This window comes from Sinocyclocheilus grahami, unplaced genomic scaffold (genome assembly GCF_001515645.1).
Source record: "Sinocyclocheilus grahami isolate Dianchi unplaced genomic scaffold, SAMN03320097.WGS_v1.1 scaffold280.1, whole genome shotgun sequence".
NCBI lineage: Eukaryota > Metazoa > Chordata > Actinopteri > Cypriniformes > Cyprinidae > Sinocyclocheilus > Sinocyclocheilus grahami.
In genome coordinates, this window is record NW_015505459.1 from 1,443,360 (window position 1) to 1,466,622 (window position 23,263).

Consider the following 23,263-nt stretch of genomic DNA (forward strand, 5'->3'; position numbering starts at 1 on the left):
TCCACATGTATTCTAACACGATCATCAGACATAAAACAGCATCAAAACTGTGTAAAGTTGATGTAATGTCGACCAATGAAGAGGTAATAATGACTGTCAAGCTTTGGGGTGTTGATCGACTCTATCTACGTTTTGATTATCGTTCTGAATCCAATTCATAGTCTTTTTTTCAGCTTTTTTGTTCAAAATGTTATTTCTTTCTTTTTTTTATTATTTATGAAACTTTCCCACATTCAAGTGTTTAAAAAAAGAATGCATGAAGCTAGAATAAAATGTTTTTGTTTACAAGCAGATACCCTGTTCTTTCTTTTGGTGTTTTGTATGTTCAGATATTTATATGACAAAATATATACAAATTAATACCTAAATAGGGACATAGTAGTATACTTAAAGTATGATGTAAAGTTCCATAAAAAAAAAAGAGTATACTTGCAGTATAAAACTACTAAACTAGTAGTTTACTAAGACTATACTTCAAAGTGTACTAAAAATGCTACTACAAGTATTTAATTAGAAAACTATCATTATTCATATAAGTTCACTTTTAGTATAGTTGCAGTACAAGCTAAAAATATTGCTGTAAACTAGTTGTGCACTCAAAGTTTACTACTGTTATACTTAAAGTATACTTTTATATACTAGAAAGTGAGACAATTTAGTCCCAAGGAGTATTGAAATAGTACACTTACAAGTATACTACTAGTACACTGATATTTGTATACTTGCTGCATAAAGTATACTTAAAAATATACTTGAACTTTACTTAAGTATACTTAATAAAATAAACTTGAAGTATACTACTTTTTGGTAAGGGTAGTAGGTCATCTATACATACTGCACTGTGATTATATATAATGTAATATACTATTCCATACTAAGACTAATAGATACACTGAATGAAATATTGCACTAATAATAATAATTAGGGCCAGAGCACCGATGGTGCAAGGACCCTAATGGAATTGAAATAACCATTTCTTCTTCTTCTTCTTCTCCAAAGTAAATCGCATTTTTGAGGACCTAAACATGCTCCAAAACTCATGAAACTTTGCACACGCATCAGAACTGGCAAAAAAAAAAATTATATCCAATATGGGTTTCAGAAGTGGGTGTGGCAAAATGGCTCGATAGCGCCACCTATAAAATTTCAACGAAGTGCCCCTCGAGCTACTTACATGTACGAAACTCGGTAGACACATGTAAGACACCAATACCTACATAAAAGTCTACTGGCTTAAAATCTGAAACCCAACAGGAAGTGCGTTATTTGTAATTTTCTGTTCGATTTCTTTTGCAGTTTTTGCCATTTTTCGGGCCTTGTACTTTAACGATCTCCTCCTACAGTTTAAATCGGATCATCTTAAAATATGCTGAGTGTAATCATAAGGCCTTTGTGATGCTAAATTGCGACGATCTTGAGTTTTCGTCAAGGCCTGACAAATTCGATGTTTCGCCATGAAACAGGAAGTTGCTGTAACTCAGGCATGCAGTGTCCAATCTGCCCGAAACTTAACATGTTTGATGAGAGTCCTGGCCTGAACACATCGACATGCTAAGATTCAGTTATAGTCATAGCGCCACGCCACCTACTGTTAACAGGAAGTGACGTGTTTAACTCTGTGATGCACTGTTAGCAATACAGTAAAATATGCCATTGTGTGCTAAACATGCCTCAAACATGCTAGCAACACTTATTAAGTGCTAAAGCATGCTTTTAATGCCATCAAACAGGAAGTTGTTGTAACTCATGCATACAATGTCCAATCTGCCTCAAACTTCACATGTTTGATTAGAGTCTTGGCCTGAAGACATCTGCATGATCATATTCGGTTATAGATATAGCACCACCTACTGCTAAAAGGAAGTGACTTGTTTCACACTAACTTAAACATGCAATGTCCGATCTGCCCCAGACTTCACGTTTGATAAGAGTCCAGGCCTGAACACATCTTAAGGCCAATATTCAGTTATAATCATAGCGCCACCTGTTGGCAACAGGATATATCATGCTTTACACTAACTCAAACATACCATGTTCAATCTGCACCAGACTTCACATGTTTGATTAGAGTCTTGGCCTGAAGACATCTGCATGATCATATTCGGTTATAGATATAGCACCACCTACTGCTAAAAGGAAGTGACTTGTTTCACACTAACTTAAACATGCAATGTCCGATCTGCCCCAGACTTCACGTTTGATAAGAGTCCAGGCCTGAACACATCTTAAGGCCAATATTCAGTTATAATCATAGCGCCACCTGTTGGCAACAGGATATATCATGCTTTACACTAACTCAAACATACCATGTTCAATCTGCACCAGACTTCACATGTTTGATAAAAGTCTTGGCCTGAGGACATCTACATGCCAACATTCAGTTATAATCATAGCGCCACCAGCTGGAAGCAGGATGTTTGGCACATATAAATTACTTTGAAATATTCCTCCTATGTTTACCACTTTAAATGCATATTGCCCACCGTTTGTTGTTTTCCTAAAACCAAGGGTTGGCGGTGAGCCCGGGTGCGAGGACCCTTTCATCCTCCTTTCATTTAATTATTATTATCATCATCATCATCATAGCTTTAAGTGTTTTAAACATTATTTTTATTTGGGCTCTTATGGTTTTCTGGCCTCAATCTTTAAACCCAAAAAAACTGGGAAAAAAGTGGTGGGAGTCTGAAGAAACTACAAGCCATGTGGCTAAACTGGGTCACTATGTTTCTGTGGATGAAGTCACTCCTGTGAATGTAGATTTATGACACTTAATGGTTATTATGAATTAAACTTGGTTTAATTTTGTCAAAAGATGACAGAAGTACCAAGAGAAATCTTTCAGTACATGACTGAATTGTACTTACAGCCATGATACTTCAAGCAAAATGCAGTTTTATTTCCTGTGAACAAGGACATTTTAAGATAAATTTAAATAACTGGCACAAAGTTGTCTGTAAAGCTCTTCACTAATGAAGACTAGTCTAACTTAATCACATGACTTACAGCACTTGATCAAAATGCACTTGTTTTCTCTATAGGTTGCATCTTTCACAAAATCAAACTGGATTTTTTTATTTATTCAAATCTGAGTTATTCAAAATTCAAGGGTTACAGAATAATAATATTTTACTGACACCTACTGGTAAGGTTTAGTAACTACAATGTTACTATACTAATCAATGCAATGGAACAACAGATGATCCAAAGAACCCAGTGTTGGTATTACAAGCTGGATTGAACTGTAATATTCATGTTTCATACACATTTTAAAGTGGAAAGTCAAACAGATTTAGGTTATTATTCTTTTATGTGACCCTGCTTCTACAATAATGATCAGACCTGCTTTAAATGACTACTGCATATACAGTGGGTATGGAAAGTATTCAGACCCCCTTAAATTTTTCACTCTTTGTTATATAATTGTTTATAATTGAATATATGTGTGTGTGTCTATGTGTATATAAAGACATACGTAATACAAAGGTGATAAAACAAAATTACAGTGTATGATTTTTACATCATCGTTCTTTAATGAAGCACATAAAATAGCAAAAAATTACTAAACACATCAAAATCGGTCCAAGCTGCCCCAAAATAAAGTGCTTCACATGACACAGCTTCCATACACCCCAAACAAACATATTAACATTTCAAGTAGACAAATATATGTGACTGCCATGATCACATTAGTTTAAAAAAACAGGCTGTCAATCATCTATTAACTGTCCAAGGCTCCACTTGCATTTGTTGTCTGTTTAACATTGATGAAATGTTTCTGTGTGTATTTACTCTTCAGATTTTCTCTTGTTGAAAATCTCGATGATCTCGCCTTCCCTCAGCTTCAGGAACACTTGCTGGAGGTGCCATCTATTGACAAAAGAGGTTAAGATGATTAAATAAATTATATATGCAACATAAAAATGTGTGTTCATTTATTTATTTAAAAAGTTGAAATCATGGTACCTGTTCATGATAGCGTCTCTGGTGGAAGTAGTGTAGAGATAACCTCCAGTCTTTGACCCGGTAACTGGGATCTTCAGCTGAAATTGATATATATTATGATTTACATATTTCTGACCAGTAGTAAAGCAAGTATTTCTGATGTATTTCATGGAGGAGGGTTTATTGGTGATGCTGACCTGAGCGCTGCTGTGGTCAATGCGGTTGTGTCGGTCAGATAAATGGATGTTGTGTATCTTCAGAGGAGGAGCGCCCAGACTGGCCATGGCAGAGGAATTATTGTTCAGCTGTTCAAGGGCCAGACGGTAATGCTCCGATTTTGCAAAATTTTCTGAAAGAAACGGAACAAAAGTCACACAACGTTGAACAGCTAACAGATGCTTTAATTAGCCCCGACTTACTCTGCATGAGGTAATACATCATAGCACAGCCGCCGCCGGTCACTACCGTCACAAATATGGTCATCTGCTGCAGGAGGCTGGTGGAGCGGCTCATCCTCACTTCAGATGGAGCAAATATCTTTTGGCTGGAGGAAAAATCTAAAAAAACGGCAGTAATATAAAAAATTGAACTGACCAAATAATATAAACTGAATATATAAATACATTTTCCCCATGATTATAAAATACCTTTAGATCTAAAAGTTTCTGCTTCAGTGCTTGAAATTAGTTTTATACACAAATGTAAATTGTGCCCATGTATTTTATGTATTTACACACACCCCGTGGTATTTATATGGTACACCAACGTCCTTGAAAGACATTACTACCATGGGACATTCTCTAAAAAAGCATGTTAATACATACATTTAGTATGGTACATTTATTTGACAAATATATATATATATAAAACTTATTTTACAACACTGCATTCGTCTTAAAGATGACTACTGTAGCAAGGTTTATTGTCAAAATGCACCTAATTTCACAGATTTGAGCCCTTATTCGTTTATAATAATAACAACTCACCGTCACATCTATTATTTCTTTTATAAGCAAAAACCAAAGGGACTTATTTGTTGACACTAAAAGCAGCGCGCTAAGGAAGCCGCCATGTTCGTTTTACTTTGAAAAACTTTATTCACACATCGATGAATATGATCTGAAGAAACACATTGTAAACACTCAGTCGGCGATTTATTTAAAGAAACGATGAAGATGTTAATGCGAAGTATTAATGTAAAGTTAGTAACTCTTGAGCATTCTTTATTTATCGTCTGTATCGGTCAACAACGGAAACACGTGCGACTGGAGCGTGTGACGTCAGACGCACGCGGGTTATGAAAAGAGTTACGAAAGTTGTTTCCAGTCACGCGGGATAATGTCATGCAGCCTTCTTATTTCCCCGCAGGTGCTGTAGAGATCCACACCGAAGCCTCTGTGCGCAGGCTACATTCAGAGGTGAGGAGATCTTGCGCGTGTGCTTATGCATATAGAAGAATGGACATTACTCGTTGTGTAATCTTACATTTGCGCGTTTTCTACGCGTTCTATTAAGCAGATGAATTTAGTTAAAGTGACGCTTTAGTGTTGTTGCATGGATATATACATCGATGCATATATAATTTATTTATTAACTTTGTGTTTTTTTTCCTATAATTTTTTTTCATTCATTATGTAATGGGAAAATAAATATAATCGTAAACATAATAAAACATGTTCGCATTGGTGTTTGTGTGTATCGTTGGTAAATTCTAGATATAAATTATTGCCTTCAATTCTGCTGTCATTGCCATCATGACAGGACAGTTTGTGATGTTTAACTTGAATCAAAAGATCATTTTATATTTTCAAATTAATACATTTGTAGTTATTAATTATTTGCTCTTCTGAAGAGGAGTAACTGCACAAATAAAAAATGCTTAACCTCTTTTCTTATGTCTCCCATTTTGCCAGTATATGGGTAACTAATACAGGTGCATCTCAATAAATTAGAGGATTTGTTTATACAATATTCAGAGAAAACACATTGGTTGTCCAAGTCAAATATCAACTTATTTTTTTAATTAAGTGCGACTCTAGTTGCAGCTTAAACAAGCCTTTATCAGACAGACACACATGCAGACACACCAAGAACTTCAGTTCCTTCTGCCATCTTCTCAAACCAGTTTCTCAGAAAAGTGCTGCTCTTTCATGATAGTGTCTTTGTATTGACTTGTTTCAATATCATGCTTATGGGCAAGGACAGTGTAGATGTGGATCTTTTCCATAGCTGCTGCATTTACATTATGCCACACAGCATTTAAATCAAGTTCAGAACAAACTCAGTTGTTACGCATGTAATTAATGCTGATTTTCTGCTGGTGCATGTTGTGTTCCTGCAGGAATGATGTTGGGATCAGTGGTTGTTGGTATAGGCATCGCAGGATGTGTGAGAATGAGAGACTTGCTCGCTCCTCTGCCGTGCAGCACTGCTGAGAAGTTCAGCATCAGAGGCTTTGTGTCCAGGTCAGTGCACATCTTCCAAACATTCATACAGACACTTGATTTATTAGACAAATTAAGCCTGATTGGCTTAAAGCACATATAATTTAATTTAATTGAATAATAATAATTTATGCATTTAGCAGACGCTTTTATCCAAAGCGACTTACTGTGCATTCAGGCTATACATTTTTTACCAGTATGTGTTACATGTTACATGTTGGATTCTTTTGACCTCACAGAAAATAAGATAAGCTCTCTGTGGACTGTAGCCATTTCATATCACAAGGCAAATATTTACTGTACTGTTCTTAGTGTGCAGTTTCAGTAGAAATCCATAAACATACATAAATGTACAATGTCGAAACGCATGGCAGAAGAGATATTTGAACTTATATTGAAAATTTTGTTCGTCATATGTGACCCTGGACCACAAAACCAGTCATAAGCGTCAATTTTTTGAAATTGAGATTTATACATCATCTGAATGCTGAATAAATAAGCTTTCCATTGATGTATGACAATATTTGTCTGAGATACAACTATTTGAAAACCTGGAATCTGAGGGTGCCAAAAAATCTAAATACTGAGAAAATTGCCTTTAAAGTTGTCCAAATGAAGTCCTTAGCAATGCATATTACTAATAAAAAAATAAGTTTTAATATATTTATGGTAGGAAATTTACATCTTCATGGAACATAATCTTTACTTAATATCCTAATGATTTTTGGCATAAAAGAAAAATCTGTCATTTTGACCCATACAATGTTTTTTTCGCTATTGCTACAAATATACATGTGCTACTTATGACTGGTTTTGTGCTCCAGGGTCACATATATGCATCCATCAGTAATAGTGGTTGACTGATATGACATGATATGATATGAGCTAAGAAATCAATATTTGGTGGAATAACCCCCTCATTTTCTGAAGAGAGAAAAATAGTTATAACAATAGAATAAAAGATGCATAGCCTATATATGTATAATTTATGATGATAATGATGCAAAAAAATGTAGCTTTGAAATCACAGGAATAAATTACATTTTAAAATATATTCAAATAGACAACAGTTATTTTAAATAGGACAAATATTTCAACATTTTCCTGTTTTTGCTGTACTTATTTGGATCAAATAAATGCAGGGTTGGTGAGCAGAAGAGACTTCTTTAAAAAACATAAAAAAATCTTACTGTTCAAAAACTTTTGACTGGTAGTGTATATACTTAAATCTCTCTAAAGTTCTGCTGGTGTTTTGTGTTTGTTTAGGAGGACTCTTGAAGATCAGCAGGGTGTGAAGCAGATCTCTATGACGGAGGCGTTGAACAGAGATGACATCCATGCAGCCTTCATATGCACTGAAAACACTAACCATGAGGAGTACATCAGGTGATACACAGACTTCCTCCTCACACATGACCAGTAATGATCACGTTTGAGTGTCTTGTCTTTAAAACGATCGTCTCTCCTCTGATCTGCTCGATCTCAGACAGTTTCTGGAGGCGGGGAAGCACGTGTGTGTCGAGTATCCCATGACCCTCAGCTACACGTCTGCAGTGGATCTGTGGAATCTGGCTCAGCAGAAGGGTGAGTTTCTGTCCTGTCTTCTGGGGATGCCGGAGTTAATATTTGAAATGGTAGATGTTTGTTATTATAAAGCAGTTAAATAGTACGATTCTGCCTCCGGGATGGTTGAATGTTTAACTTCTGTATGGCAACTTCAGGCCTGGTGCTACATGAAGAACATATCGAACTCTTCACTCCGGATTTCAAACAGCTGAAAAAAGACATAGCTGGGAAAACGCTGGAGGAGGGAACGCTGCACTTCACAGGTAGTGACTGAATAATATATTTTTTAGAGGCTTCCACTAGGGTTTGGAGTGATGGTGATTTTTGTCTTCTCAGGTGGATCCCTGAAGCCAAATTTTGGGTTCCCGTCTTTCAGTGGTATTGCCAGACTGACCTGGTTGGTTGATCTTTTCGGGGAGCTCACAGTTACTGCAGCATCTCTGGTGGAGGAGAAAGAGAACAAATGCATGAAGATGACAGCACACTTACTGACCCGACAACAGAAGTCAGTACACTGACAGCTGTTTTTACATTGAAAAAAAAATTTTAAATTAGAGATGCACCGATTGCAATTTTCTTGGCCGATTCCGATTTCCGATTTTTTGTTAGTGTGATCTGCCGATACCGATTTTTGTCGATTCCGATTTTCTTTCTAAGAACTATAATTGACAGCATATACAAACGCTAAAAGTAAAAAGTCAGTAATAAAATAAAAACAAATAAAAAAAATCGCAAATAACAGCACAAATAAATGCAATAGAATAAAGAGAGCTGTGAAACTAAGTTTTTCAGGTTAAGTACGTTTTTATTCAGTTAAGAAATACTACAGAAATTAAAGTAATCAAATGTAAAATAACACATCCAGTGTTATTTTACATTTGATTACTTAAATTTCTGTAGTCTTCATTGTAAAAATTAAATACAGATTAATGCTTACCATTTAAAGTTATAAAACGTTAAATACTCATGCAGAGTGAGACATGAATTTTAAAACAATTAACGCACATTTTATGAAGAAAAATGGTTGCTTAGTGCCATAAATCTATGGGATTTTTTTCACCTGTTATTATTCATTCATTCATTTAAATGTATTATATTTTTTAATGAATAGCTGAAAATAACACGGCTATAAACACCAAGATTTTAAGTTTGTGGAATTTTTCATCTTTCATTCATTCACTCATTCATTCATTTCAAATGTTTTTAGTTTTTATTTAAATGTCATTTATTTAAAATTTTTGAAATATATTTTTTAAAACTTTACAATAGCATTGCCATGAACACCAAGATTCATAGTTAACATTTTCAGAAAATGTATATTCTTATAAGTGAAACCGCTCACCATTTTTCTTTAAGTTTTCACATATATAAATGAATATGTTTTTTTTGTTCACCAATTTGATCATGTGTCAGACAAGTTAATCAGAGTTCTCTCTGATGCAGACCTCTAACTTGGATTGAAGAGCGGGGTCCAGGACTGGGCAGAGCCAAACACATACACCTTCGCTTCCAGGACGCCAGCATCACGGAGCTTCCTGCAGGTCAGCGGGAGCCGGTGGGGCTGTTCATGCAGGATCTGGTGCTGTTCGGCCGGAAGCTGCAGGGTGAAGTGTCTGCTGCGGAGCTCCAGGAGGAGAGGAGCAGGATCTTACACTGTCTGCAGCTGGCAGACCGCATCCAACAGCTCAGTGAAAGCACTCAGGCCTGAAGCTGAAGCTGTCCACACTGCAGGCTCACACCATAACCCATATAGACTGTGGTGTAGAGACCGAGTAGAGTGGAAGATAATATAATTCAATATATAGATTCATTTCCATTTGAGTTTTTTTTTAACAGTGAAAATAAGTTTGCTGATCAGTTGCTGTTTGTGGTAGCTTGTTACCGCATAGGGGAAGAAAAAAAAATTGCGACTTTTTATTTCACAATTCTGAGTCGGATGAAAGTCTGAATTGTGAGATAAAAAGATTTGGCTCATCTTTGGGTTTTTATCCCTTGGTGGAAATCAGCTTTCATAGCATTTCAGCTCTGAAAAGGACAACAACAACAAAAAAACCCATGAAAGTATGACTTCCCAAAAATGACTAAATTATAATCTCTTTGCCCTTTTTAGACCTTGACAGATATTTTTGGTGAAAAATGTATTTTTTTTCAGTCTTGAAATTGCAGTTATTAAAAAAGGCAATGTAATAGTTTCAGCATAAGATCAGAAGTTTAAAGTTTTACATTTTGATTTGGAAATGTAACTAATAGTTCTGTGTTTAACTAGTAGGTCGCATTAGGATATGCAGTAACAGCACATTCCTTTATTGTAACTCATAACTGGTTATTACCATAACATTTTATTATTTAGCAGAAAGGGACGATTCTAGCTGACTACTTGTTTTTTTTAAGTTTTGTAAATCAGTATTTAGTATGTGACTGATACAATGAGTCTTGTTTTAGTACATTACATCTGCACTAAAGTTCAATACCCATTTCAGACAGATGAACCTGCGATGATTTCAGTCTCTGGTGTTCATACAGGCTGGAGCATTGCAAAACATTGTGCACTTTTGTTTGGTTTGATATTGTCATTCTTATATTTGTTGAATATTAATATAGAATATTACTTAAATATGAGTGTGAAAACTGTGTATTAAGTGTGAAAACTGGATGAGATCTGTAAGCATTCATACATACTTTGAGCAAAATCAAAGATTCTCTTATAATTCATGCTGTGGTAGAAGTTTTTTTTTTAATCTGATAATTTTTGTCTCTGGGAAATCACTGAATGGAGCATAAATGCACATATCATTGTCAGAGAAACATACAGAGAGAAAGAAATGTTTTGCTTCATTTGTCTTCACGTTTACATGTTTGTGTTTCCAGTTAAAAAATAAATTGTGCCTGCTTTCTGGAATTTGTTTTGTGCAGTGGAAGCCACACATCAACACAAGTGCATTTCAGAAGTCTGATAATCTGAGTGAACTCTTGCATCTATACTTTTTTTTGGCATTGTGATATTTTAAGCATGGTCCCAAATCATCACAATAAAAGTCATCCTTTCCATAAACGACTTAATTTCAGATATAGCACTACTAGCATAGTATTTTTGTATTTTGAAATTATTGAAATAATTAACTTTTTTCACATTACAGAATTGTCAGGTACATATGCTTAATTCTCTCTAAAAAAAAATGTAGAAACAAAAAATATATATTTTTCTTAAATCAAAATATTTTTCCAGTAACACTAAAGTACAGTTAACTATAGTATTAAGTATCATGACCAAACAATGAACAATTTTGACAAAGTTGATTATTAATCAGTTTTTACTTGATGGTATTGTCTACATGTACATCTCAAGTTGTATAATTTAAAGTATTATGAACAATATGTATAATTGCACAATAATAAAAATGACTTAATACATGCTAATAAATACTGTTAATAGTTTCTAATAATAATAATATACTAATGATGAAATGTTCTTGATCATTGTTAGTTCATAACCCCTAATGCAATAAACTAACACTGACGAATAGTATTTTACCATTTAATCTTTCATGGCTCAGATTGAAAAAATCCCACATTTGTAAAACTTCTGACTCATGTTCAGACATCAGCAGCGAAAGCACAGTTTCAACTTTTATTCACAAAAAAATGTCAGTCCTAATGTCAGTTATTTGAGAAGGGCAGGGCCATATTTCTCAGAAGTTGTGGTAAGATGATGCCAACACTGTCATGTGCACTGATCCACAGAAATCAACAAACAAACAGGCAATAAAGGCAGACAAATATTGAAGTCGTAGTTCACAGAACTGCATCAATCTGCAGTCAGTCTTTAACCTTCAACTGTCGGTCAGATCTTTCTGCTGGCTTTGTCATTTAAGCCAATGCAAAGAGAATAAACATTCCTCCTGGGTGACCATCAGACCTGAGAACAGCAGGGCATTCTGGGACGCTTCTTCTGGAAGTCAAAGCGATGTGGGTTGAAGGTGACTGGGGTCTGTATAGAGATCAGAGGGGCTCACGTGGATTTCTGTCGATAATGAAGGGTCAGGTCTCCACCGCTCTTCCAGATGAAATGCTTTACAGTCCTGAGGTCTATGTTTGGATCCAAAACCTACAAACGGCAGAAAACATTAACAATAGAGTACAAACAAGCTTTTCGCAGTGTAAAGGCCATTGCACAATGAGTCGGAATTTTTAGTCCGAAATTTTTGCACGTTGAAAAATAAATAGGACCTCACGTTGTGTCAATAATAAAATTCGGACCAGGTTCGATTTTCCGTAGCAAGCATTTTGATAGGAATGCATACGAAAATGTGCAAGGACCTTAACAATTCATTTTGTTTGTTTACTAATTAGGAACAAAATGCAAATTATATGATCTTGCCTGAAACATTTAGTGCAATTCAGCATTATTAAAATATAAGTATGTAAATAATGTTCAAGTAGCAGAAAGTCACCAAAAAAAGTATAGCAGTGAAGGATTTACTTTAACTTGAGTATCTTTTCACACCGTTTACCTAGGCAACTTTAACCCTGGGTTAATCAATGTTTGACACTTGTAATCTTATTATTAAGGGTTACTGGTGTCACAAAAGCTGTGTGAATGTTAACACCCAGTTGCTTAACAACCAACAACCAACCAAAACTAAATAACGGTCACCTCTTTTAAATTCATTTCAGCATCTGAGGAAAATAAGATGTTGAACAGCAAACAGTAAGTACATTGGAGAGATGAGTCTCTAGTAATTTTCATTTGTCTGGAAGCAGTTAAGGAGGTCCGATAGGAGGTCTAACCTGATCTAAACACAGGAGCTCAATCTTCTCTTCGGCTATCACTGCCACGTCTTCCTCCTTCTCCTGCTCTCCCGGTTTGTCATTGACTGAGGAGCTGGTGGTCTGTGACTCTGTGTCGAGGTTGATGATCTTTTCGTAAACATGCTCCATCACTTTCCGCACCTGTAGCATGTCGCTAGCAGACAGACGGTCCCTGAAAACAACCGATTGTGATGAATAATCACCAAAATGTTGTTGCAAATTTGCATCCAAGTATTGGTTTTACACTTCAATTTGCATTTGTGTCATAAAATGTGAATAGCTAAGCATAGCCCTTATTAATGATTGCTTTTCCATTTTGTCACGTTTACAAACCCAGCATACTTTTTGAGTGTTTTGGCCCCAGATGATGAATGAGGTTGGAGGTAGAATGGGATCTTGTTGAATTTTGGCATGTTTTTCTGTAGCAGAAAAGAAAAGAGTCAATAATACAATCACAAACATATGATGGACACATAATGGGATGATTGGGGGATTTGAAACACTCACAACTACAGTGATATCAATAACCCACTGAGGTACGGTTTCATTCAGTAACATGGACTCCGTCTCTCCTCCAGAATCACGGCACAATAACCTGGAATTGGAAAGAAATGTGGCTTATAATGAAGACAGGAAGGAAAGTCAGATGAGTGTAATGTCTTGATCAGTACTGGACACTGTCATTCTGACCTAAACAATGTTCTTCCTCCTGCTTCACCGAAGATGACAGGAGTGTGTGGAGGAACCTGGAAGTAGCCGTTGCCCTTTTGAATTCGACTCTCCTGTTCACCGTTCACTAAAGAGAAATTCACACAGAAAATGATCAAGTCAGAAACCAACCGCAGATTTCCATGAATTCCATTAGCTCAGAAACCAGGCTTTGCTTCACAAAACAAAATTCCACACATTCTTTCTTGATAGGGAAATGTCAGTATACATGGCAAAGAACTTAGAGAAATGTATTAATAGAAAATACCTGCTTACTAAAAATCTTAATAGTAGAATTATTAGAATAAAGGCAAATTCTACTGAATCGCTGCATGAGAAGTAAACAGCTAACTATGCTTTAAACAAAGCCATTATGCTTTAAAAAAAGAAAAAGCTCTGAAACCACTAATAAATAATTGCATGCATTCATGTGTATTAGGCAATCCCAGAATGCATTGAAAAATACTCTAAGATTAACTATAATAGCAGGCAAGAAAAATTGATTCACTACTGAAAAGTATTAACAGAAAATAATTCCTGAATAATAATTATTATTATTATTGCCTTTATTAAAATATTCCTTTGCCAAAAAAAAAAGAAAAAAAAGTCTACCATGGTTGAGTTCGCTTTCCTCCTCTTCCACTGGGTTTATATGAGTTCTGGGCCAAAACTCTAACAGCGCCTGCAGGAGCAGCCCACCCAGATTCACTGAAACACACAAATAAACACAAAGAACAGTTGTTACATAATTCTCACTGTTGAGCTAATATTGTAATGTCAGAATATGAATGACAAACAAACATACACACACTGTATCATCATCTTGTTTTCTAAATGTTCTAAATGTCCTCACAACAAAAAGGTTGAAGTAAAAAAAAAAAAAGCTAAATTAAATGCATTTCTAGCTTGATGTAAAGGTGAAGTGTGTAATTGCAGCACCTCTAGTGGCACCAAATAGATTTTCAAAAAAACTAAACAAATCATACAATTCTTCATACAAGTTACTTAAAAAAGACCATAATTAGCAAACATATAGTCTAGCCCCTATTTTTGTTTTGCTTCAAGAATGTCATTTTTGCAGCACAAATATCAGATATTCTGCTAACTTAAACCACCATGCACTTAGAAGAAGGCATTACACTTTGGATCAGAGCCGTCTGGGCTTGTAAAACCAGCATCTTTAGCTGCCACCCATGCCGCAAAACAATCACTTTCATCCAGCGTGATGGTCAGCATCTGAAAAACAGCAAGAACAGACTTAACGTTCATTATCTTTCATCTTCACCCTCATTATAAAACTAGATGCTAATACTCACCCCTGTTTTGAGATCTACAGAAAACCAGTTTGGCACATAGACCATCTTGAACCTCTTTTTAATTTCTTCATCGAAGTCCACTTTACCCAGGTCTTCCCCCTTACATGCCTACAAAACACAGAGGGAGATTAAATAACATTTGGCCTAAAGATGCCACAAAAGCTTCTCGTGATCTGCTCTTACCTTGAGGACATCACAGAATGCCACACTGTTATTGGAGTCTTTAGTGAGTATGTGCCTCTTGTCATTGAGAATATGACACTGAACAATGCTGGTGCCTCCTGAAATTGAATTCAGTCAAACTCTCGGTCAAAGATTAAATCAGTTTAGCACATTTTGATCAAGTGAGATTAGAAATCAGTCATTTAACAGATCCAAAGTAACAAGTTCCTTATATATTTTGCTCATGGCTCACTCAGTAATATAACCAGCAACCTTACAGTTACCATCCCTGAGTTTTAACCAATAGGCAACACTGATCTGACACTCAGGTGCCTGCTCTGGCACACACAGATGGTCTTTTACCTTTGATGACCTGCTCTGGCTGTGTACACAGTGGAGTTAAAGGGGCACTGCAGTCGTTGTCGTAGTCTCCAGATGCTCTGAAGTTATGCATGCCATTTAGAGACTGACAATGACAAATAAACAAATACAGACAGACATAAGCTGAAGAAACACTGCAATTTTGTTTTGATTTTGTTTGCATTTCAATTCAATTGCGGATTTACACTACCATTCAAAAATTTGGGGTTGTTAATTTTTTTTTAAAGTCTTATGGTCACCAAGGCTGCATTTATTTGAGAAAAAAATGAATAAATACAATAAAATAAATAAAACTTAATTTTTTTATAAAATGTTTTTTTTTTAAACTTTTTTCCTGTTTGAATATATTTTAAATGTAATTTACTCCTTTGATGCAGTTGAATTTTCAGCATCATTACTCCAGTCTACAGTGTCACATGATCCTTCAGAAATCATTCTAATTTGCTGATTTGCTGCTCAAGAAACATTTCTTATTATTATCAATGTTTAATGATTCATTAATTTCTTTCCTGACATTTTTGATCATTTTAATGCATCCTTGTTGAATAAAAGTATACTTTTTTCTCAAAAGAAAAAAAAACGTACTGACCTTATGAACAAATAGCATATTATTATATATAAACTAATGTCGAATTATAGCATGCATATTTTAAAGTGATAGTTCACCTAAAAATTCTGCTATGATTGCTCACAGTATATGCAAGAACTTCTTTGATTGCATACAGCCAGAAGCACAACACAATATATCCTCATTTGTAAGTCACTTTGGATAAAACCGACTGCTAAATGACTAAATGTAAATTAAAATATATAAAGAAGGAAGGGAACTTTTAAAGTACTTTTATGTCTTGACAGTCATTGTCCTCATTCACTATCAAAGGAAAAGAGCAGCGCGGACATATCAAAGGTAACTCCATTTGTGCTCAATGCCAAAAAAAGAAATGATATGAGGAGTACATAATGATTGAATGTTTTGGCAGAACTATTACTTTAAGAATAGAAATCTCTGAAATGTAACTTACCCATTTGTTTACAAACGATTTAGTTGTGGACACCCAAATTGCTTGAGGAGGTTCAGCTGATTTGTCCAATTCCATCTGCACAGAGAAAACAGCAGATACACTGTAAGAGCAGTTTTCTTAAAGTATTGAACAATTACATTTGATGATGACTTCATTACTATTTTCAAACACCAAGCAGCTCAAGCTCACCTTCAGGATGGGAGCTTTCTCTTCACATATGAGCACACGCAAGTCAGGGTTACGCAGATCCGTGCAGAAGATTTTTCGGTCACGTCCCCCGGAGTAGATGTGCGTGAAGGCCTCGTTCACCTGCAGCGCCCATACACCCTCATCGTGGACACGGTATGTGGCGATGCATCGCTGCTGGCCAAGAGACCACAAGCGTATCGTACCGTCCGAACTACCGGAGAGACACTAGACAGAGAAACAAAGCAGGTTTAACATGTGTACCAAATGGAAAACCTTAAAAGTCTATGTGTGTTTGTGACTATGGCTGTGCTCAGACAGGCAGAAAAATATCTAGTTTTTAAAAAAAAAATGTTATATCTGATGCAAATCTGTTTAGTTTTTGTAGATGTGTACAAACCTAATCCAAATCACATTCATATTAAAAAAATATTTTTTTGGAATGCATCTCAGTCCGGACCCCAAACTGATTTTCTCATAATTTAGGATGTGATGCAGATGTGATGTCATAATAAATGTGCAATTATCTCTGGAGCTGTGTTGAAGTCTTACCTGAGTGCCGTCTCTGTTTAACAATAATGATTTGACGTTGTCAGTGTGGCCTTTCAGCTTCATTAGCTTAGCACAAGTTCGTGGATCCCAGACCCTTAAGACCTGACCAAAAAAAAAAAAAAAGTTACAAAACATTTTCCGTAACCAATCTGTAGTTGAAATTGATTTTACTTCCTTGAAACATGAAACCATAAAAACTTCCTTACTTGAAAAGTGAAATAAAAAAACTGACGATTAACCTTCTCTGTAGATCCTGAGATGATCACAGTTCCTGTCTGATTCATGGCCAGACTGTAGATAGAGTCCTTGTTTCCACTCAGTGAAGAAGCTGTCACAGAAATGATGGATGCAATCAGTCTTATTAGAGTTAACATATAAAACTATAACATTCTGAAATAAAAAAATATATAAAAAAAACTTATTTTTATTTCAGTTTAACTTGATGTACTGAAATAACTAAAGCTACTGTTACATCCCTATGATGTATGTATTATATTAATATTTATTTTTGAGTGTGTTTCCCACCCTTTTGGGTGTGGTTATGTTTCCCTGTGTATGTGCACTCTCTCTCTCTCTCTGCTTGCTTGGCAGTAGCAAATTGCCCACAGGTGGTGCTCATCAGAGAGTGTGCTGCAGAGACACAAACCACACAAAAGAGCAGAAAATGCAGAGTGAGGTTCACTTCTCCCCTGCTCCAGACTTGTGTTGGGTGTTGCTTATTAAGTCTTTGTCTGTTTAGTGTGGTGCAAACTTTGAACATTTCTCCATTGAATAACTCTTAATTGTTATAGTGTATTCCTGTTGTCCCAGCAGTGTTGTGCTGATACTATGCCAGTAGTGTGACTACTTTAACTTAGTTTCTTTGTTAAGGTATTAAAAAGGTATTGCTGCTTTTTGTTTGTTTATTTGCTTTATGATTAAGTTGGAAGCTGTAGGGAGAGGGTTCCATTTTATTTTTGTACTCACTGTTTATCCCTGTTTTTGGTTAGCGAGGGAGACGAGGAAAGCTTTTGTTGTTGATTTCTTTTACCTGGATAGGTTATTTAGCACTCCTCCTGTTAGTTAGCTGCTGTTTTGTTTGTTGTTTTGGCCAGGCCCTCTCCTGAAGACATTTATTGCTTCCACAATTCTTGCTGATTTAAATAAATTGCTTAGGTTTGCCTAAACCGAGTGGTTGTCTTGCATTTCTGGGGCAGATGACTGGCGTGAATCCTCCACGTTTTATTTTTCGTTTAGGCCTATTTCTTTTTTATAAGCTTTAGTTAACCTGTTACTCCCAATCCTAGACTGGGAAATTGGAACATAACACTACAGCAAATTTAAAATGTATAAAAACTATACAGACGTATAAATAAACATGAACTAATGAAAATCTCAGGACGACAAAAAAATAACTACAACTTTAACTACAACTAAAAACAAACTGCAACTTCTAATAAAACCTTTAACAGTATCTCAACGATAATAAAGTAACACTGAATGCAGTACTGCATTGAAATGGGTTTTCATAATCATCTGCTTAATTACACGCTTCAACCCTAACGCAATGACTCAGAAGGAAGACGGTGTCAAACAGAATGATTAAGAGAGTTTACTCACTGGTGACTGTATTATTGGAGGCGGTCAGAGCTGTCAGGGTGTTCACATCCCACAGGAAGATCTGCCTGTCCAGCCCAGCTGATGCCACCAGCTCCTTGTCCTTTGCATATGCTAAAGCTTTGACGTAGTCCTGAAGAGTGAATCACAATTGACAATCACTTCATGTCTCATAATCATTTTCTTTCTCAAACTTTCTCAATTTCAAGCTTTAATCTGTTTTCTATGCAAATTCCTGGAGATGTTAAATGGACCAAATTGTATGCCAATAGTCTAATGTCTGGCAATGCAAGACTGCCATCAGAATAACCCTTATGCATGAAGATTTTAAACAAAATTAAAGCAAAAAAACTAAGATAACCATGATAAGAAACGTGCCTTATGCGTCCGTAACGTGGACATGCAGAACCCTTTGTGTGCATTCCAGACTTTCACAGTGGTGTCCGAGGAGGCTGATATCACTACAACACAGAACAATCCACTCAAACTGGCTAAAGCTCAGAATAGATTTGATGAGATCTGAGCATGAAGCTTCTGTAAAAGGAATATGAGGTGCTTAGACGTACATGTTTTTCCATTACAACAGAGGATGATGTCATTCACCCAGTCCGTGTGATGCTCCATTGAAGCGATGTAAGAATCCTGCTGCAATAGAAAACAGCTTAGTTGGACTTAGCAGAAACATTTAACCACAGAGAGACAGAATTGGCATAAATTGTTACTTTGAGGGAGATACAAAGTTAACACTGTTGCTCAAAGTGGAAAGTGTGGTCGCACAGTAACAAAACAAGGGATTAAGTGCATTAATATTCATAAATCATGCAAAATGCAGGTTGTACTTTGTGTTGATTGACACTCCATATCCTGACGATGGAATCTCGGCCGGCTGTGAAGAGTCTGTTGAGAGCAGGATCCAGCTGAAGAGCGTTCACACCGTTACGATTGTACTTCTCCACCTCATCTCTAATCACATAGGAAACCTGTACACACATCATTATTAATAACTCCAGTTTATTAAACATCAAAGACTACCTACATTCCACCAAACTACCTATTTACTATTAATTCATAGAAAAATTATATTATAATATTAGATTAGATGCGTCTTGTGAATCCGTCATTAAGTGATAAACAATTGATTCTGATGCTGTACAAACACAAAATCTGTATATAAAGACAGTAGAATAAAGATATAAAGATCTGTATATAATGTTTTTAATATAATGAATCCAATCAACGTGCAGACAATTGTACTAAAAGAACAAATTTAATTGCATGAACATACAGAGCACAGCATAAATGAGTACACCCCCTCTGAATAAATATTAAAGATGTATTTTCTTAATGACCACTAATATAATTCATGGAAAGATGGCAAAATCTAAACATATTAAACATATACTTAATAAAAACAACAAAATATATGCCAATATTTTCTGTAAGACAAGTAAATTAGCCAATTTTGTTTAAATGAAGGATTGCAGAAATGAGTACACCCTAGATTTAATTCAGAAAATGTATAATATTCTAGTACGTAGTATGTCCTCCAGAACTTAAAGTATACTGCTCTGACCCTTCTTGGCACTGAGTGTACAAGTTCATGACACATTTTCACATCTGTGCTGTTTAACTCCTGGAGGACGACCTCCTTAAATGCTCTGATCTTTAATGGGGAGTGTTGCTCAGATCGTCTCTACAGAATCCCCCACAGCAGCTCAAGAGTGTTAAGATTGAGTGAAATACATGTCCAGTGAAGGATTTTCACCTCAGGAGAATGAATATATTCACTGTCATGCTAAAAAAATGCCCAATAATGCAGGGAATGAGGGGAGGGTAGCATCTTCAGTTGCCGGCTCTGAGACACTTGCATGTTATTTCTCCTGCTCTTTTTCTAACAAAAATGCATTTATCACTAAATGAAAACTTAAAGTGAAGACATGATTATTTCAGGAGCCTTATCACAAGTCCATTGTTTTTGAATGCTGGTGCTACTTCTGCTATATTTTCACACTTAAAACAATAATTTGGTATTCCTCTTGTACCATTGTCCTCTTTTATGCTAAGAAATAAGTCACCTGGCAGTTCTCTCCCAAGTGGTTCCACTGCTGCCAGTGGGGTATATAACACTTTTAATTGTCAGGAAATTACTTGTCTTTATAAGTTTTGGTTCAATATACTTACCTGTTGATCAAAAATAGCCTTAAACCTATAAAAACATTTTTTTTTTGGTTTTATTTAGTAACTTTCAGGAGAGTGTACTCATTTTTGCAACACAAAATTGTATCACTTTGATAAGAAAATCTTATTTTGCTGAATAATTTTGGCATTCTTCTTTGGTAATTGATCAAGCAGGCTTGTTGGAACATTACATCTCCAAAGAACCCTAACATGTCTTCTAAGTTAAGAGTAATTGCTGAATTTGTTAAGTTTTAGAGGGGGTGTACTCATTAATGCTGTGCACTGAATACCTGTACAATAGCCCAAAAAGTATTATTAATTGCATGAACATATACCTGTACAGTAGCCCAAAAAGTATTACTAATTGCATGAACATATACCTGAACAGTACCCCAAAAATTATTTGGACACATTTAAAAATGACTGAATGCCGCTGCGTTACACATCATCACTGTATTATGGTAACACCACAGTACTTCTTGTACTGTGAAGTACTTAAATATTATGGACGATATATTTGACGACACTTTCCCGAAACATGTAAACGTAATATGCATAGTTTTAAAGTAACGAAACATTATCTGTAAATTATTACCTGGACTTTCCTTCGTGCAGCAGCGTTCTGTCTGTGATGGGTCGCCATCTTGTATGTTGACAATCAGTGAATGCGCCACTTCCGGGGGATAACGGAATACGTTCCGGTCTTTGTTGTGCTTGTCGAAATCTGTCACGAGAGGCCGCTGTTGAGTACAGTTGCACACCAGTTTCAGAAACGTACCTGTACGTAATTAATTAAACTATTCACATAATGTAACTATTCACATAAAAAGGCCGGGCTTTACTTTTAACTGAAACCGAGCGCGAATTCCTGCTCGACACCTCAGTTTTAACGGTGAAAGAGATTGAGGTAAAAAACAATTTTTTTAATTATTATTTGACAGATGTTTTACCATTAAAATGTTAAATGGCAGAAAGTAATATCCAGTATTTCAACATACTCGACTTTTGTTGCCATATATGGGATATCAGGGATAAATGTAATGTTTAATAAACACAACAATGCACTCACTATATCAGGTACAGTGCATACAAACATAGGCCTACCTGATTCTTTGTTATTTAGAGTTTATTGAAATGTGTATTTGTTTCCAATTAGCATGCTCTGTCGACATTATGTTGTATGATGCCACTAAAGCTAACATTAGAATGTGCACATAATTCACTTTGTACCCTTACATAAAGAAATTATATTTGCCAATATATGAATGATCAATATATTAAATTACATAACATATATTAGAAATGATACAGAACGATATATTATGTAAATATGAATACATAAGGAAGGTGATGTATGTACAGTATGTGAAGGTTTTTCATATATTGAAAAATATGTGACAATATATTTACCTATATATAACAATATATGTAATTTTATATTCAGTTCTGCACTTTATAATATATAGATGAACATGTTATAAGATATGGTACTGCATGTGTACAGAAATATTGAACACACATACACACATATGGAAATATATAGGCTTATTTCTTATTTTTAACAATAATTTTCAATGTATATGTTTCATATTTTAAAATATAGCTAGTATACAATAGCATAAGCACACCTGCTCATAATAAAGCCCTCGGTGAATAGACAATCACTGTGCTGGAAAGTGCACAGCCATTACTTTTTAAATGAAGTAACATATAATCACTAACATAAACACTAACAGATCTCCCCCTAAATTAATATTGAGAAAAAACACATAACACTTAATTTGAACATTTTTACTCTCCTTTAACAGTGAGAAGCAAAGCATGCTGGGAACTAGAAATCTGCTTAACTCATTCCATGAATGTGTGTATATATGTGTGTGCATACATTCACATTTATATGGGAACATCTATGTGCGATATATACTCAATAAAGAATCAAATGGTATGAATATTAGATTTATTTTTCTTAGATTCTAAATATATTTGTATATATCAATATATAGCCATATATTGTTCCTGTGGCTCAGTGGTAGCGCATTGCGTTAGCAGCGCAAAAGGTTGTGGGTTTGATTCCCAGGGAACACACATACTGGCAAAAAATGTATAGCCTGAATGCACTGTAAGTCGCTTTAGATAAAAGCGTCTGCTAAATGCATAAATCAAATCATATTGTCTATGCATACATTGCTGTATATTAAAAAATACAAGCACTAGTTTCCAATATATGGAAGTGTAATATATCGCATTATTATTTACCGTTAAGATCATCACATACACCTGTTACATATGTGTACAGCATAGATGTTAAACACTAAACACAAAATCAAACTTCATTTCGTTCACTCAGAGATCAGCTTTAGTTAAGATTTACACAATCACACAAACAATATGTAGAACTAC

At 35.4% G+C, this 23,263-nt stretch overlaps 3 protein-coding genes across 6 annotated transcripts; 1 reads left to right on the forward strand and 2 right to left on the reverse strand.

Moving 5' to 3' along the window:
- Positions 1 to 3,528: 3,528 nt before the first annotated feature.
- coa1 (cytochrome C oxidase assembly factor 1) lies at positions 3,529 to 5,163 on the reverse strand. The gene is made up of 5 exons (XM_016292057.1): positions 4,930 to 5,163; positions 4,363 to 4,500; positions 4,141 to 4,292; positions 3,965 to 4,041; positions 3,529 to 3,868 (listed from the first exon to the last, which is right to left on the reverse strand). The coding sequence occupies exons 2-5, from the start codon at positions 4,454 to 4,456 to the stop codon at positions 3,787 to 3,789; spliced, it is 405 nt and encodes a 134-aa protein (XP_016147543.1). The 5' UTR covers positions 4,457 to 4,500; positions 4,930 to 5,163; the 3' UTR covers positions 3,529 to 3,786.
- Positions 5,164 to 5,217: 54 nt separating this feature from the next.
- blvra (biliverdin reductase A) lies at positions 5,218 to 11,038 on the forward strand. Its single transcript, XM_016292056.1, has 7 exons — positions 5,218 to 5,361; positions 6,285 to 6,408; positions 7,654 to 7,773; positions 7,874 to 7,971; positions 8,109 to 8,216; positions 8,290 to 8,458; positions 9,397 to 11,038. The coding sequence occupies exons 2-7, from the start codon at positions 6,287 to 6,289 to the stop codon at positions 9,659 to 9,661; spliced, it is 882 nt and encodes a 293-aa protein (XP_016147542.1). The 5' UTR covers positions 5,218 to 5,361; positions 6,285 to 6,286; the 3' UTR covers positions 9,662 to 11,038.
- Positions 11,039 to 11,708: 670 nt separating this feature from the next.
- On the reverse strand, positions 11,709 to 21,537 carry wdr48b (WD repeat domain 48b). 4 transcript variants are annotated; one of them, XM_016292059.1, is made up of 20 exons: positions 21,459 to 21,537; positions 19,525 to 19,665; positions 19,252 to 19,327; positions 19,064 to 19,146; positions 18,689 to 18,818; positions 17,615 to 17,719; positions 17,329 to 17,417; positions 17,090 to 17,191; positions 16,541 to 16,765; positions 16,352 to 16,426; positions 15,312 to 15,414; positions 14,970 to 15,067; positions 14,787 to 14,894; positions 14,610 to 14,706; positions 14,083 to 14,178; positions 13,453 to 13,558; positions 13,270 to 13,357; positions 13,105 to 13,181; positions 12,742 to 12,934; positions 11,709 to 12,058 (listed from the first exon to the last, which is right to left on the reverse strand). In XM_016292059.1, exons 1-20 carry the CDS (start codon positions 21,504 to 21,506, stop codon positions 11,963 to 11,965), a joined length of 2,136 nt encoding a protein of 711 aa, XP_016147545.1. In that variant the 5' UTR covers positions 21,507 to 21,537; the 3' UTR covers positions 11,709 to 11,962. The 4 variants fall into 4 exon arrangements, with proteins under 4 accessions (XP_016147545.1, XP_016147544.1, XP_016147547.1 ...); XM_016292058.1 differs by having other exon boundaries at positions 19,252 to 19,330; XM_016292061.1 differs by lacking the exon at positions 17,615 to 17,719.
- Positions 21,538 to 23,263: the final 1,726 nt, after the last annotated feature.

Bases quoted from the DNA above. Each gene is read 5' to 3' on its own strand.
- coa1 (XM_016292057.1), bottom strand. From the start codon at position 4,456: ATGAGCCGCTCCACCAGCCTCCTGCAGCAGATGACCATATTTGTGACG. The intron at 4,293-4,362 runs GTAAGTCGGGGC...CGTTTCTTTCAG, and splicing joins GATGTATTACCTCATGCAGA to AAAATTTTGCAAAATCGGAG. The intron at 3,869-3,964 runs GTACCATGATTT...TTTTGTCAATAG, and splicing joins AGAGACGCTATCATGAACAG to ATGGCACCTCCAGCAAGTGT.
- blvra (XM_016292056.1), top strand. From the start codon at position 6,287: ATGATGTTGGGATCAGTGGTTGTTGGTATAGGCATCGCAGGATGTGTG. The intron at 6,409-7,653 runs GTCAGTGCACAT...GTGTTTGTTTAG, and splicing joins ATCAGAGGCTTTGTGTCCAG to GAGGACTCTTGAAGATCAGC. The intron at 8,217-8,289 runs GTAGTGACTGAA...TTGTCTTCTCAG, and splicing joins GGGAACGCTGCACTTCACAG to GTGGATCCCTGAAGCCAAAT.
- wdr48b (XM_016292058.1), bottom strand. From the start codon at position 21,506: ATGGCGACCCATCACAGACAGAACGCTGCTGCACGAAGGAAAGTCCAG. The intron at 19,666-21,458 runs GTAATAATTTAC...ATGTGTGTACAG, and splicing joins CTGCACGAAGGAAAGTCCAG to GTTTCCTATGTGATTAGAGA. The intron at 14,895-14,969 runs GTAAGAGCAGAT...TGTGTTTTGTAG, and splicing joins CATTCTGTGATGTCCTCAAG to GCATGTAAGGGGGAAGACCT.